General features: G+C 42.2%; 3 protein-coding genes and 1 long non-coding RNA gene across 4 annotated transcripts; 2 read left to right on the plus strand and 2 right to left on the minus strand.

Moving 5' to 3' along the window:
* Positions 1 to 218: 218 nt before the first annotated feature.
* LOC116923458 (BTB/POZ domain-containing protein 2-like) lies at positions 219 to 2,373 on the minus strand. The gene is made up of 7 exons (XM_045173654.1): positions 2,057 to 2,373; positions 1,835 to 1,998; positions 1,585 to 1,774; positions 1,317 to 1,526; positions 998 to 1,254; positions 765 to 929; positions 219 to 704 (listed from the first exon to the last, which is right to left on the minus strand). The coding sequence occupies exons 1-7, from the start codon at positions 2,195 to 2,197 to the stop codon at positions 353 to 355; spliced, it is 1,479 nt and encodes a 492-aa protein (XP_045029589.1). The 5' UTR covers positions 2,198 to 2,373; the 3' UTR covers positions 219 to 352.
* A 66-nt stretch (positions 2,374 to 2,439) lies between these two features.
* On the plus strand, positions 2,440 to 2,974 carry LOC123472298. Its single transcript, XR_006646691.1, has 2 exons — positions 2,440 to 2,507; positions 2,879 to 2,974. It is a non-coding gene; the product is annotated as an uncharacterized LOC123472298 (long non-coding RNA).
* LOC116923460 (cytochrome c oxidase assembly protein COX18, mitochondrial) lies at positions 2,917 to 4,433 on the minus strand. The gene is made up of 5 exons (XM_032929934.2): positions 3,994 to 4,433; positions 3,795 to 3,932; positions 3,571 to 3,718; positions 3,270 to 3,505; positions 2,917 to 3,181 (listed from the first exon to the last, which is right to left on the minus strand). Exons 1-5 carry the CDS (start codon positions 4,294 to 4,296, stop codon positions 3,011 to 3,013), a joined length of 996 nt encoding a protein of 331 aa, XP_032785825.2. The 5' UTR covers positions 4,297 to 4,433; the 3' UTR covers positions 2,917 to 3,010.
* A 3,797-nt stretch (positions 4,434 to 8,230) lies between these two features.
* On the plus strand, positions 8,231 to 11,384 carry LOC116923457 (the record flags this gene model as incomplete). Its single annotated transcript, XM_045173784.1, is given in 5 exon segments — positions 8,231 to 8,503; positions 8,824 to 9,308; positions 9,310 to 9,862; positions 9,995 to 10,126; positions 10,236 to 11,384. Coding segments are annotated over 5 exon segments (2,355 nt in total), but the record flags the coding sequence as incomplete, so codon positions are not given.
* Positions 11,385 to 13,787: the final 2,403 nt, after the last annotated feature.

Consider the following 13,787-nt stretch of genomic DNA (forward strand, 5'->3'; position numbering starts at 1 on the left):
GCACCCCCGACCAGATGCCTGCGTCATATGCAAAGCATTCGATCGAGATTTACTTAAACCAGTTCTGATTAGTAAACGTGAGACACCTAACATGAATCACGCACAAATTCGAAAGAATTTCAATAAAAATTGTACACCACGCAACCCAATGTATACAAGCAGTTCAAAGAAACTGCAATAAACATGAATTTCCTATATTTTAAGAGCTGTGTTCCGTGTCCTGGTTTACAATGTATTTCAACATACTCAACAATATATGAACAAAGATTTCGTTTTTTCTTGGAGGGAAAGGGGTGACAGAAAACAAAGAGGAAATAATAATTGGTAAAAATGCTTTGATTTGAGTGTTTGTTTAAAAAGAAAAAATGACTCCACGAATAAAACCGTCGCGGATCCCATCATTGAGCGGGAACGGATCAGTAGATGAAGAACCAAACCGAAAATGAACTCCTTGGGTCATGACCCAAGATGATCCAGTACCTAGTGGATAGTAGCCACAACGATTGAGGACCACACAGATGCGGTATTCTCTGTTGCGTTGGACGTAGACGGGCCGATTGAAAAAGACATCAATTGACGATCGCCTAGGAGAACGACCACTGAAATGAGAGTACGTAAGCCGCGTCCCATCACGATCCAGCAAATGGCAGTACAATAGTTCAGTGTAGCCTCCACTCGGATCGCAGTTTGTTGAATCTGTATGGCTAAAGAGAGATTAATGATTAATTCGAACAAAATTCTGTCCTAATCGAATAGTAAGTTACTTTGATTGCGAAGAGATGACTATTCCTTGTATGCAAATATTGCGGTCGACAGTCAAAGCCACTGCACAGTCCAATATGCCCGTATTGTGTACTAATGCTTCTCCTTCCACTCGCCTGTAGCAATAAATTCGACCGGGAGAAGATAATACGGGGGCTGTTTCCACACTGCAATGAAATGCGGTGTTTAAATACTACATCGATAGAATGGAACCGACTAACGAAATGGGCTCTACCTTCTGCCACACGAACTAGAAGGACTGCGATTGCCAGGTGAATTTTCACCAAAGCTTAGACTATAGGGAGCTGTGTAGCGTGATTGCCTGGACGAAGACAATTGAGACGGCATTTGCCACTTGTCACGGCAGCTAATGTTCATCAGAACGGCGAAACTTTCTTCTTGCGTCAGGATACCCGACATGGCTGGAGAACTGGCAAACTCTTCGTTGGTCATTGTCAAGAATCGAATATGTCCTATGATATTTGCCAACACCTAGAAATGTATAAATACTGACGTTCTGTTTGAACCGGGTAAAATGATTTCCAATATGATACCAATCGCAAATTAGAGCCATTGACATCTATTTCTCTTCGTGCACATTCTTTGGTGCCCCAGCGTTTCACGGCTTCGAAAAGATCAGTTTCACTGATGGCGAGATCGTCTTCCTTCACTAATATTAACAATGTAGATTCCGTGATATCCTCAAATGGCGGGTGCGAGAGAGAATCTTTGGTGCGGCATCGTATCACATTGAGACTTCTCTCCTGTGGATTGAACATTTATGGATTTATTCCTAAATAGCTTTTGTGCGAAATGTGTTACCTTTAGTAAAGTATCTTCAAACAAATTTGCAAATTCGAGGGCCCTGCACACATTGTCAGGAATGAGATCCTTCCACATGTACTGGGAACACTTTTCTACCAGGCTAGACACCATATACTTTTTGGCTGCATAGGAAATCTCATAGGCTTGTTCAAAAGACTTGAGATCCACATGTTCAGTATAAATAAACCTATCGAAATGAAACAATTACACACTATTTGAGGATAAGTATTAAAAACAATTGAATTACTCAAGTAAGTCTTTGAAGGCAAAAGGTTGAATGTCTTGTACTTCTATTGCGTGTGATCCTGTGCTTACTGATCGCCCGGCGTTAGCTTGAGCCATCCCACCGTAGAACATGGTTTCAAAAACTGGGCTCCCCATGGCCAGGAAAATTTTGTGCGCTTTTACCAACTGTTACAACAAAAGCTGAAGTATGACATATTTTGAAAATGTTCTAAAGCTTACTTACCTCCTTCTCTTCTTCATTTCCAACCAAGAATTCACAGTCACAGTATAGGCTTGTTTCGAACAAGTATTTTGCTCTCTCGGAATTGCTTTTCTTGTCCACCTGCCAATCGACGTTACTCGCTATCGCACGCCGGTTCGCCATTCTGTCCTTTGACACTTGGATAATAGTTACATGCAGTATAAATGTCACAATACCCTTGATATTTTATGTTATTTTCTTTTCAGAGTCCCATTTTTTCATAAAGACGTAGGCAGCAGACGTGCATTATTTATTATTTGACGGACGTGCTGGATAACGAATGTTTTTTCGAGACGCTGGTAAGAGACATCTAGCGGTGTATTGTAGTGTCCTTTGCAGTTTCCCAACAGTAAAGCGATCCTATCCCCGTGATTGTATTTACACTGGGCTCCCTTCAGTTCTTTATTGCGCGTGAAAATAACCATTTTGGAAGGTAAAGTTTCGGCATACATAATCCTACCATAAATCAATGGCTGTGCGAATAAATGGCTCCACATCTTCCTCCAACTGTAACAAAAACTGCAATAGCCTCATGTCGCACCTATCAGTCTTACTCTAATTCTTTTTAAAATAGCACCTGATGGGTGTTTCATTCCATTATACAAATTTATACTCTAATAAACACATAGATTCTCAGTTAGAGGAAGAAACACATCATTTCAGTTATTGATGCCATAATATATTGTGCTAGTACATTATACTCAGTAAATTAGTTTTTGATACACTTAAATAAAAAAATAAAGTAAATAGTCGGGTGATATTTTTTTAGATTAATTATGATTTTAGAACATTTTGCAATTTTAGTGTATACAATCTCACTGGGAAAAATTAAAATACAGCTGTGAATTTATGAAATTGTATCTTACTGGATTTGTCAATATACACTAATTATCAAACACAGAGAACACATACAGGTGATTTAATTATATTTTCCTCTCACTGAAATATTCTATGAGCTTTTATTTGGTTTAGTATATGCTGGTAAGGATGAGGTCTTTCAAGTGGTGTCACAGGTATCCGGAAAAATCTCCGGAACGTCGGCGAGAGTAGGACTAAATTTTGGGTCAAGCCGTAAAACGATGAAACTGTCCAGTAGAGCGCGACATCCTGTTGGTAAACACAATAAAATAAGGCATGAGTAACCATATGTTTCACGCAAGTTGATAAGGTAAAATGTCTTCAATCCCAAACGTACGGCAGGTGCATAGGCAGCAATGGGAATCATGACTACGCAGAGGACCCTCAACACGTTCATGATGGTATTTGCCAGGCGAGATGTAGCTCCCACTTTGTTCATAACCTGTAGCTGGATAATGGCTAAATTAGCTAGTGACATGGAGACTGGCAAGATGAGTGAATGGTCCACATCAGTCAGATTGGGTATCCAGCCAAATCCACCAGAACTCAGAGACAAGTATATTAGCTGGGCATCTATAAAACAATGGTCACAGAGAAGATGTAGATTTGGCTGGGAGGTATAAGTTAACAAAGAATACCAACTGTTTGCACGGGAAGCATCATGGCCATATTTCTCAGCGCTACTGACATACAGACCCAGAGAGGAATTTGACCCCAAAGAAGGACTGTAGCTTTAAAGGCATGACAGTTGTCTCTCTGGACCAGCAAGTTCCACTGTTTTTTGGCCTATCATAAAAAATGTTGATAAAAAAATTATAATGTTTAGGTGAAAGGTGGTTAAAAATTTAAGATTACAATATACAGATTTATGGAAAGCTAGCTTTGCCGTTTTGGCATCCCACTTGTACATGACTACTGCTCGGTCAGTCTCTTTTTTTAGTTCCTTTAAAATACCTTCCATTTCGGGCTTGAGATTTTCCAGCCTGGCATAAATGCTGTGCTACAAAACAATATGTGACTGTTAAAACGAGCTTAAAATTTGAAGGTAGAACAATGAATACCTGATAGGCAGCTAAGGGCAAGGTGATGGCTAGCCTAAGAGAAACTGTGGTAACAACGATGGTTGCCCACCATGGCAGATGAGTATAATCATGAACAGTTTCGAGTAGATGCTGGGTATTCATGACCCAGCTTGACTGAGAAAGATCTGAATACATTTGGTTCAAAAAGGTGAAATTATCGCCAAGGGAACTGCTACTGGCTGCACGACATGTTTGTACAACAAATGAAGACCTTTGTAAAGAATTGCGAGTTACAAAGTTGTTGACTACCGGTCGAAGAAGGACCGGTTTAATTCGAAACATTGTTGTTTTGACTTTCAGTAGAGCAGATTCGATTTAAAAAAAGATATGGTTGCCGAACCCGAATTACAAAATACACGAAAGACTAAAGAAATAGGGGAGCAGACGACAGTCGTGTGGCAATGGCCGTCGAGTGAAGATCATTTCTGTTCGAGACGCATTCACAGTTCGTGTGTACTAAAGAAACAGGCCGCTATTTATTACTTTCTCATTAAGAATACGTTCGCCTACGTGTTCCTCGCCTCGGGATAATTCCTTAATGTGCTTTTACATCAACCATCATGGTGAATTAAAGGTGAGTTTCTGATAAATATGCATTTTCTTTCCTACTTATAGAACGTCCAAACTCAAAAGGGATAGTGGGTTGATGGCCATCAAGCCGAGAAAAAGAGAAGATGAAGTAGTAGTTTAACTACAGCAGAGCGTGAGTTCGTGACTAGTTGGTAAGCTTCACTGGTTTTTCGTTGTTGTGGGATAATAAGGAGGAAAAAACAGGAAAAGAAATGAAAAAAGAATGCACGGTCCAAGTATGTACAGGACGTCTAACGGTGTTTTCGTTTCTCATTAAAAAAAGTTTGTCCTACTGATGAAAGTCTATCTGCTTTCTTGTCGAAAAAGCCATTTCTATTGATAAAATTACTGACCGATTTTGTTTTGCTCGTTAGTCAAGTTACAATTAATCGAAAGTTGACTCGTTTTTTCTTGATCACGAAATGACGAAATCTTAAAGAAAAAACGTTTTCTTGTTTTGTGTTTTTTTTTTGGCTTGGCCTGGCCGTAACTGTACACGTCTTTTTGGATTTCAGCGTGATGATGATGATGATGATGATGGCAAAGTGGTGGTCGTTGGCAAAGAGTTTTTTTCTTTCAACTTCACGAGGAGAAGCGTGACTGGCCAACGGCTTCGTCTATCCTTGATCTACAACAGCAACTGTGAGACACACGAAATTTTTTTATTATTATGTTTATTTATTTTTTTCGCCGATTGGATGTGCGTGGGCCTTGAATGTTGTTCTGCTGAGGTCTCCTTTTTTTTTTTCACGCGGTTCGAAAGGTCGGTGTAATCGATGCTGTAAGATTTTTGTGGGGTTTGACCCAGTTCATCTGTTCATACCCAAACCGTTTCCTATAAATCCAATTTTGGGGCGAAGACGTAACGGAATTTGAGAATCGTGTACGGATTATACTTGTCGTCGTCATCACATCATTCTTGAAATTCTATCTCATCGTGTCAACCAGTTTTTGTTGTTGCCTTTTTAGCATTTGCGTGTCTAAGCAAAGGGGGGTTCTTGTTACGTGTGCTTGATCAATATTTTGCGTGATCGATTTTTCCATCAACTTGGCCTCGAATCAAAGTTGCAAATTTGTCCGCTAGATGGCCGAAAAGAGCCTTGCCTTGGGCGGTTTCCAACAGCTGCTAGCACCCCCCCGCCTGTGTGCACGTCCTTTGCGCTGGCTCACTCTGCTCCACTCGTTGTGGCAGTTGCTCTTGGACTAGTCGAGTGAAAACAAGTGAAAACGGGCAGACTCTTTCGACACGCCGAGAGAAAACTCGATGCACTTTTTTTTTTCTTGTTTACTCTAATTATTAAGTCCACAATTCGTGCCCTGTTTTGTCTCTGTTGAGTGCATAGTAAGTGACGAGCAGAAGAGAAAATGCCACCAGCAAAACTTGTGGATGGATTATCGATTTGATGCAAACAAAATCAGTTGAATCAAACGTTTTGACGTAAGTTTTGTTTTTCTTTTTAATCTCTTTCTCCCTCCTCCCGCTGTTTATCGTCAATTTTCCTTTTCTTATCTACGTGTGTGTGTTGGAGATCGAGGGTATTGCACCGGTTGGTTGATTTCCACTAAAAACCGCCGACAACTAAAAATTCCACGCAATGAGGTAAAATAAAATGACAGAAGGAGAGAGAGAGAGAACGAAGAGAAAAAAAAAAACAGTTCACAATTGAGTGAACATGTGAACCGTCGGACTGTTGCAGACAAACAGCTGACCGCAAATACCATCGCAACCCAGGCATTGAATTAAAAAAACTAAAGTAAGAAAAAAACAAGAGGCAACGAGCCTTAGCAAATGCGCTTCTTCTTTATAGTTTCAACTTGTTTAGTATCAAGAAAGAAAAGACAAAAGTTTTTTTCTTTCTTTTTATTTAACGATGGGATTCAGGAAAAAAAATTGTTCAATTGTTTTTTTTTTTGGGGGGGGGGTTCTTTCTAATTCGCAACCGTTGAGTTGAAAAAAAAAGAAATGCGGGTGAAGAAGAAGAAGAAGAACCCGTTAATTATTTTGTGAGGGTCTCTGATCATTCTTTGTTATTTTTGTTTTCGTTTCTTCGCGTGTGTGACACATTGTCTAACGCAAGAGAAAGTGATGGGGGTGGGAAGCCCGCGTGTCAAGAAAGAACTTCCAAGTCGATTCTTTCGTGTTTCGTCCTCGGAATCTTTTACGGCCAGGCGACGTCGATTGGGCCCTCCAAAAAAAAAAAGTGAAATCCAAGGAAACTCCTTTTGAATTAATTTTTAACGAAATTTGAAGGTTGTCGTTTGTGTGATGAAAATCTTGTCGAATTACTTTTAAAAAAAAATGAAGGAAATTAAATTGCCATTGAAACGGTCCTTGAGCCGTTTCTGATTGCTGCAGCTGCGACAATAACGCGCAGCCGCAAAAATTAAAAAGAATTAATTTTCGATTCTTGCGGTTCTCACTCGAGAGACAGAGAGAAATTTCCTTTTTGTATGTGTGTTCTTTCAGTTTGACGATGTGGAGATGCGTTCCGCCGTGAGAAAAGGCCCAAAATATTCAAATGAAAAAAAAAAAAATCTGTTTTCTTCCAACCGAACGTGTTTTTGTCGTCTGCAGATGTTGTTGGGAGAGAGAGAGAGAGAAGTGGGAGGTCGCACAATGTTTAATGAAGCAGGTGTGATGGGAGCAGATGGTCACCAGCCATCGTAGATTCCTCCTTCCAGTCTATTTTCTCCATTTCCTCCGCCATCGAACATATACCGCATCGACACACAACCGGAACGTTTAATTTTATGGGTTGGGCATATCGCGAGAGGGGGGGAATAAAGTTGAACAAACTCACGGTCAAAAAAGACTGGCCAATGAAAATGGGCGTATGCTGTTCACATTTATCTCTCGCTACTTGTGGTATGTGACGATCCGAACTTTAAAAATTATTAAATTTCATAGGTTCGGTCAACTCAAACCTTCACTGGGCATTTTTCCCATGTGTTGTTTGCGCCCGTTTTCATTCTGTGCCCTGAAGCATTTCCGGGCCCATGTGAAATGGATGTAATTGGTTTTTTTTTTTTTTTGGGGTACCTGTAGGACTCTGTGTGTGTGTGTGTGGGGGGGAGTGAGGATGAGTCGATGTGGAGAGGGTTGTTGGTTCCGTCCGGCTGCTCTCTTCAAAAATATACATTGAAACTTTCCCGTCAAGTTCACATTCACACAATAACAACAACACATAAAGAAAAAAAGAAGGGGGTGGGGGACAAAGAGAACGACGTATCCGACGAAAGTTTATTTTTTTCTGTTGGACCGACGGTCGTCATGGAGGATGGAGATTCATTGACAAAGCGATGGGTCTACCGAGTTTTCTCTTTTTTATAGTGTTCGTTAAAGAGAAAGATAATGAGAGATGGACGGGGGAAATTGGGATGGACAACATTTTCGTTGAATGAAACGAATAGTTTTGTTTTTGCTTTTTTAAAGAAAAAAAAATTTGATTTAAGGTTTATGTGTTTAGACTATAATTGGGTTTCCGGATGAACTTGAAAAAAGAAAAGACAACCGCATGCCTGCAGCTATTTGAATGTTAGAGAAGGCGAGAGTCCCGCAAGTTCCCCGGTGAACGGAAGTTTGAAACCAAATCGACCTTGTTCTTTACAGTAATTCAATTTGTTATTTCTTGAACAAAAATCAAATTCAGGATTATGGTGTTTGAGTCGTAGGATGGCCGAATGCTACGACCAAGACCAAGAAGATCGGTACCGCCTCCTACACCGCCGTTTGGCCACGGCCTATCGGCCCTCTCCACCTCATCGGCCAGATGATGACGAGATCGAACCTCCTCCACCTGTTGCTGCTGCTGCCTCGGCTGCATCGGTCGTTCCGTCTTCTGCTGGCACCGCCCACCTCTTTGGAGGATCGTTCCAGTTCATCGTTCAAGAACAAGCCAAGTCTATGGTGGCTATTCAGGTACGACAACTCAACTAACAGTTTCTTTCGGAAAGGGGAGGGAGAACAAAATAAAAAAAAAAGAAAATGATTCGAGAAAAGTATGGCGGCTTGTTTGTCGATGCGCTCTGGTGACGATTTAGAGAAATTCGGGAAGGCATCGTCACGCCCCCGTAGACAACGAGACTAGAAAATAAGAGAAAACAAGTGGATGATGATGAAATGTGTGATGTGCATGTTGTTGTTGTTGTTTAGCATTTCTGATTTGTGTGTGTCGACATTCCCTTTGATTTTTAATTCATTTGTTGTTGTTGCATTGGCGTTCGCACGTTGACCCACAGGAATTGCAGCAGGAAGTGGGCAGCTTACTCTTGTTCCGGCAGGCCGTTTTAGCCGCACTTCCGCATCTCCATCAACAACAGCAGCAGCAGCAACCATCTAACGCTCTACTTCTAGCCCAGGGCAACAACAACGCCACCAAAATCATTGCCGCCGCAAATACAAGTGCTGCTGCTGCTACTGCTGCTGCCAATGCAATTATTGGAGGACAGAGCTGGACTCGCCGGAAGCAACAACACTTGCAACAGCAACAGCAACAATTAACTGGCGGAGGAGGTGGTGGCTATCGTAGCCTGCAGGATGGGTCATCGGATCAGCCCACGGCGTCGGCTGCCATTGCGTCATCGTCATCCAGCAACAATCCCGTGGTGGATTCCGGTTTCAGTACGGAGGCCAGCAACAGCAACACGAGTCCGCGCAGTAGCCGTTTCGACACGACCTCGTCGTCCGAAATGACAATGTCGCACCACCAACAACAACAACAGCACGATGGAGAAGGAATTGTTGCAGCATTTAGAGCGCGTCCAGCAACGATTGGCCCGGCTCAAGAAGGACGAGGATCGATTGCTGACGCTGTTGAATTTGAAACGCATGGCCAATGGGACGGCGAGCGGAGGGAGAGAAGCGGCGGCCACGGCGAATGACGACGACGAATTGTGGGTCCTATTGGAAGAGATTCAATTGCGGAGTCAAGCCATGCGCAATTCGAGCGCGGCCGAAGCCAAGGACGCGGTGAACAAACCGGAAGAGGCCATCCACAGCCATCAACAGCAATCTTTGAGTCATAAAAAGCGAGTCAGTTTTCAACAACAGCAACAACAGTTACTGGAAACAGAAGGCAGTCATCGCGTCGTTGTCGCCTCTTCAGACTCGGTCGACGTTCTTCCGTCGCCTGCGGGCAAATTGTCGTGCAGCACTTTATCTAGCAGTTCGTCGTCCCGCTACCAGCCGCCCAGCCGAGACCAGGTAGCCACCATCCTGAGGCTCACCAATCCGGTTCAACTGCAGCGCCACCTGCTCCGCGCTCTGCTGGACAATCAGGTAAAAAACTGGAGGAAAAAAAAACAAACAAACAAAACAAACGAAAATGGAACTTTCGATACGGGCCACCTCCCCCTTTCAACGTGTTTCTGATTATGTCGTGTGTGATTCATATCTCTTATTATTGCGTAGACGTTGAGGGAGCAAGTGGAAAGCGGAAGATGCGACGTCGAGTCACGTGATGTCCAATGGCGCACGAAAAGCCAATTGGCCGTCGAACAGATGACGGCGCTACGTGATGAAAACGAAGATTTGCGGTTCCAGGTTGTTTTCTTTTTCCCTAATTTTCTTTTTGATGACATCTAGCGGTAATAATAATAAGTTTTATTAAATTTTTTTCAATTTGTCCCCCCCCTCCTGCCCACATACACAGTTGGAAGAACAGAAAATTGAGCTGGAAGGTACTAAAGCGCGATTGCGAATGCTCAATCGCGTTCCGTCGCCGTCTCCGCTTCATCACGTAACACCGGCTGTGACGAGCGTTCGCGTCCGCGCCACATCGACGCAAACGGACCGACCAACGACCCTTCTCCTTCATCATTCGCCCGTCCCATTACCGGCCAAAACGGTGCCCCAATGTTGCAGCCAAGGCACCCAGACGACCGTGGCGGAATTATTGGCGGAAGACAACAACAATAAAGTTGTTGTTGTTGGGGGTGGCGGTGGCGGCGGCCGAGCGTTGCCTCGAGTGGTTGACGCTTCGCCAAAACCTCAGAAATTGGTGTCTAAATTGGTGGATTTGGCCCACGGCAATGGCGCGAAAGTGAACGGCTCGGGAAGTTCGTGGGGAGACCCGGACGAAGAACGGCCAAGTGTCGAGGGCGGTAGACGAAGTTATTCCAGCCGCATTCCAACGCCCATCAAACCCACAGTCATCCCGACGCCGGCCGTCGTCAGCGTCAACAATTACAACAACAACAACAGCAGCAGCAGCAGCAGCAAAATGGTGTCTGCCGTTGCGGCGACATCTACTCCGTCCAAACGAGAGCTGCCCGATATTCCCGTGACCAACAAGATGATGATGACGAAATCGCCGCTAGGTGTAGTGACTCCGGTCAGCGCGAAAATCTACCAACAACGAGGCAGCAAGTCCGATCCGGCCAATGCAGTAGCCACAACGAAGGTACTAGCATCATCCACTTCTTCTACTACTACCACTACTACACCAGAGATTCAACAACAGCAACATCAACAACCGAATCTACTCCTACACCATCCCCACCAAAATACCAATCATCCCCGACCTGTCAAAACGTCGTTCTGGGGAGCCTGGTGGCGTCTTTGACATTTTGAAAACCTCCACCTACCCCCGAATCTTCTTACCTTTAAAAGAAAAAAAAAAAGTTGATTTTTTTTTAAAGTTCTGATCCGTTCCCATCCTATTCCTTAATTGTTAAAATGCGCTCGTATGCGGGGGATGGCTTTTGATTATTATTTTTTCTTTAGTTATTTTTATTAATTGAAACCCTCCAAATTCTTTTATTAAATTTTATTGAACGAAAAAAAAAAAAAGAAACAAAAATGTCAAATCAAACAAAAAAAATTTTAAGGCCAATTGGATTGTGACGACTCGATGGTCGCTTCCGCCTCTTCTCCTACTCTTCCTACTCCTCCTACTCCCAGTCCCGGGCCATGTAAGTTTTTCTATACCACAATTCCAGATTATTATTCTTTTTTTTTTTTTTTGGTTGAATTGCAAAATTTTTTTTATTAACCAAAAAAAAAACACATCCCACGCACGAAAGCATTTTAAAAAATAACCCCCGGGGTATTATTAGGTCGCACTTGCACTTGCCATTAAAGTCAGAATTCGAATTTATTGATCAGTGAAAGATAGAAAATAAAAATTTGATTTTGAAACATTCAGGTTCGTTTGCCAGTCGGATCATCCCACAAATTGCGGACACGATTGGCTCTGACGGATTCGTTGTCGTCGTCTGAAGATCAACAACAGCAACAACAACAACATTCGGATCATCACAAAGTCGATGATTATTACGACAGCATCAACGCGAATAACAAGAATCGCGGCAGTCCGCTGTACCAGGTGCAGCAACACCACAGCCCTGTTGACAGCTTGGAACGCTCACTGCCATCTGTGGGCATCCCGTATAACTATCAGCGCCGCGTTGCCGTCACTCAGCAACGGGATAATCGCAGCTACAACAGCCAGAGCTCGGCCGGCAGCAGCACGACGCCCAGCAATAGTCTCTCATTTCATCACCCATGAGTTCCTCTTTTGTTTGTTTTCTTTTCGTTAATGAGAAGAGAAAAAAAAAAACAAGTAACGTAACGTGTGTCTTGCGAGACATTAATCTAAGAAAAAACCAAAGTTCCACCCCAATCCCACCCCAAACTGACATCAACTAACCGCAGTAGAGCAACAAAGATGTTTGGAAATTTCCCCCCTCCTCGCCCTTGCCAGATGAGTTGATGTGATATCTAACAAGAAAGATGAAGGAAATGAAAACACATGCGAAACCTTGAAAAAGAAAATACTACATTTCGTTTTCTATCTTATTTAAATGTCCTTCAATGTATTTCTCCCTATTTGTCGTATAATAATTATACATAGCGGTATACCACTTGTGATAATGATATTATGTAGCTGCTCGGACTGGTTTTTTTTTTTCTTTCTTGTCTTTACAATTTTTATACCACCAATCCTTAATTTAGTTTTTTTTGGGCCTGAATTTGTTTTGTTCTGTGTGCAATGACATTGCTTCTCAAAAGCCTTGCCTGTCCTCTTAATTTACTTTGTGTACTATTGGACCCCATCACTTATTATACAAATAGTGGTGAAATTGAAACTGACACAGGCTAATACTGTTTATGTTGGCTAAAAACAACTACTTTTTTTTTGTTGTGTGCATGTCTTATCCTCCTGCCCCGTATCATGAAAACTCAATCCATGTGTATAGGTTTCTCCCATCATTATGTAAAAAACGCGCGCGCGGATCTCCTCAAGTCACTTTGAAAGAAAAAAAAAATGAAGAAAAAGAATACACTACGAATTGGACGTGATTTCGATCGAAAAAAAAAAAAGAACTTTCTCTTGTTTTCTTTCATGGTTAATTGCAACTCTGTAGATTAGCAGACGACGAAATATAAGGCGCGCCATAATCGAAGCAGAACGAATTCCAATGGTGAAGTTGGAAAGTGTTTACTGTAACACTTGAATGAGAATGATATAATCCGTGAGAATGGGAACTTGTGTCTGAGTTACACGTCTCAATCATTGCCTTTTGTAACTACGAAGAAATAGTTTTAGAAACTCAAAGTTTCTATCAACATCTACGTGGCAGCATTTTTACTACACGAATCAGAATCTATGCAGTAACTTTTATTCGTTTAAGTATATTTGATCTACTTATTATGAATTGCAATCAGATCCTTTTTATCTTGTGTGCATACAACATTTTCCATTAAAGAATGTCCAATCAGACCGTGGCCTAATAACCACAAAAATGTTGGGGGACAAACTATCTGAAATAGCATTATCTTCTATGATGATGCCTAGCAAATATTGGATGCAGGTTTATTTTGTTGGTCGTTGATATCTCACTTGATGCCTATCTGTTGACTCCTTTGTAAAAAGAACAGCAGCATTTACCACCTGCTGTGCACAAACGTCAAGCTTCAGCAATGATACATACCTGTGACTACTGGACTGCAAACAAAAGAGTTAAAATATTCTCACGTCTTTGGCTGACATGATTTCTTCCGTGGACGTAGCCCTTATATCTGGCACGCCGTGCTAAACTGGGCTGCAGTAATATCCACCACAAGTTTTTTTTTGTCATACGACTTCCAGTGAAGGTCACTAAATTTACCATCAGAGAAATGCAACAATCACGCGACACGGTCTGCAAAGCTCGTGTGACTCAGAAGACATGTCGTAACTATGACGCAACAGCCGTTGCCA

This window comes from Daphnia magna, linkage group LG5 (genome assembly GCF_020631705.1).
Source record: "Daphnia magna isolate NIES linkage group LG5, ASM2063170v1.1, whole genome shotgun sequence".
NCBI classification, from domain to species: domain Eukaryota; kingdom Metazoa; phylum Arthropoda; class Branchiopoda; order Diplostraca; family Daphniidae; genus Daphnia; species Daphnia magna.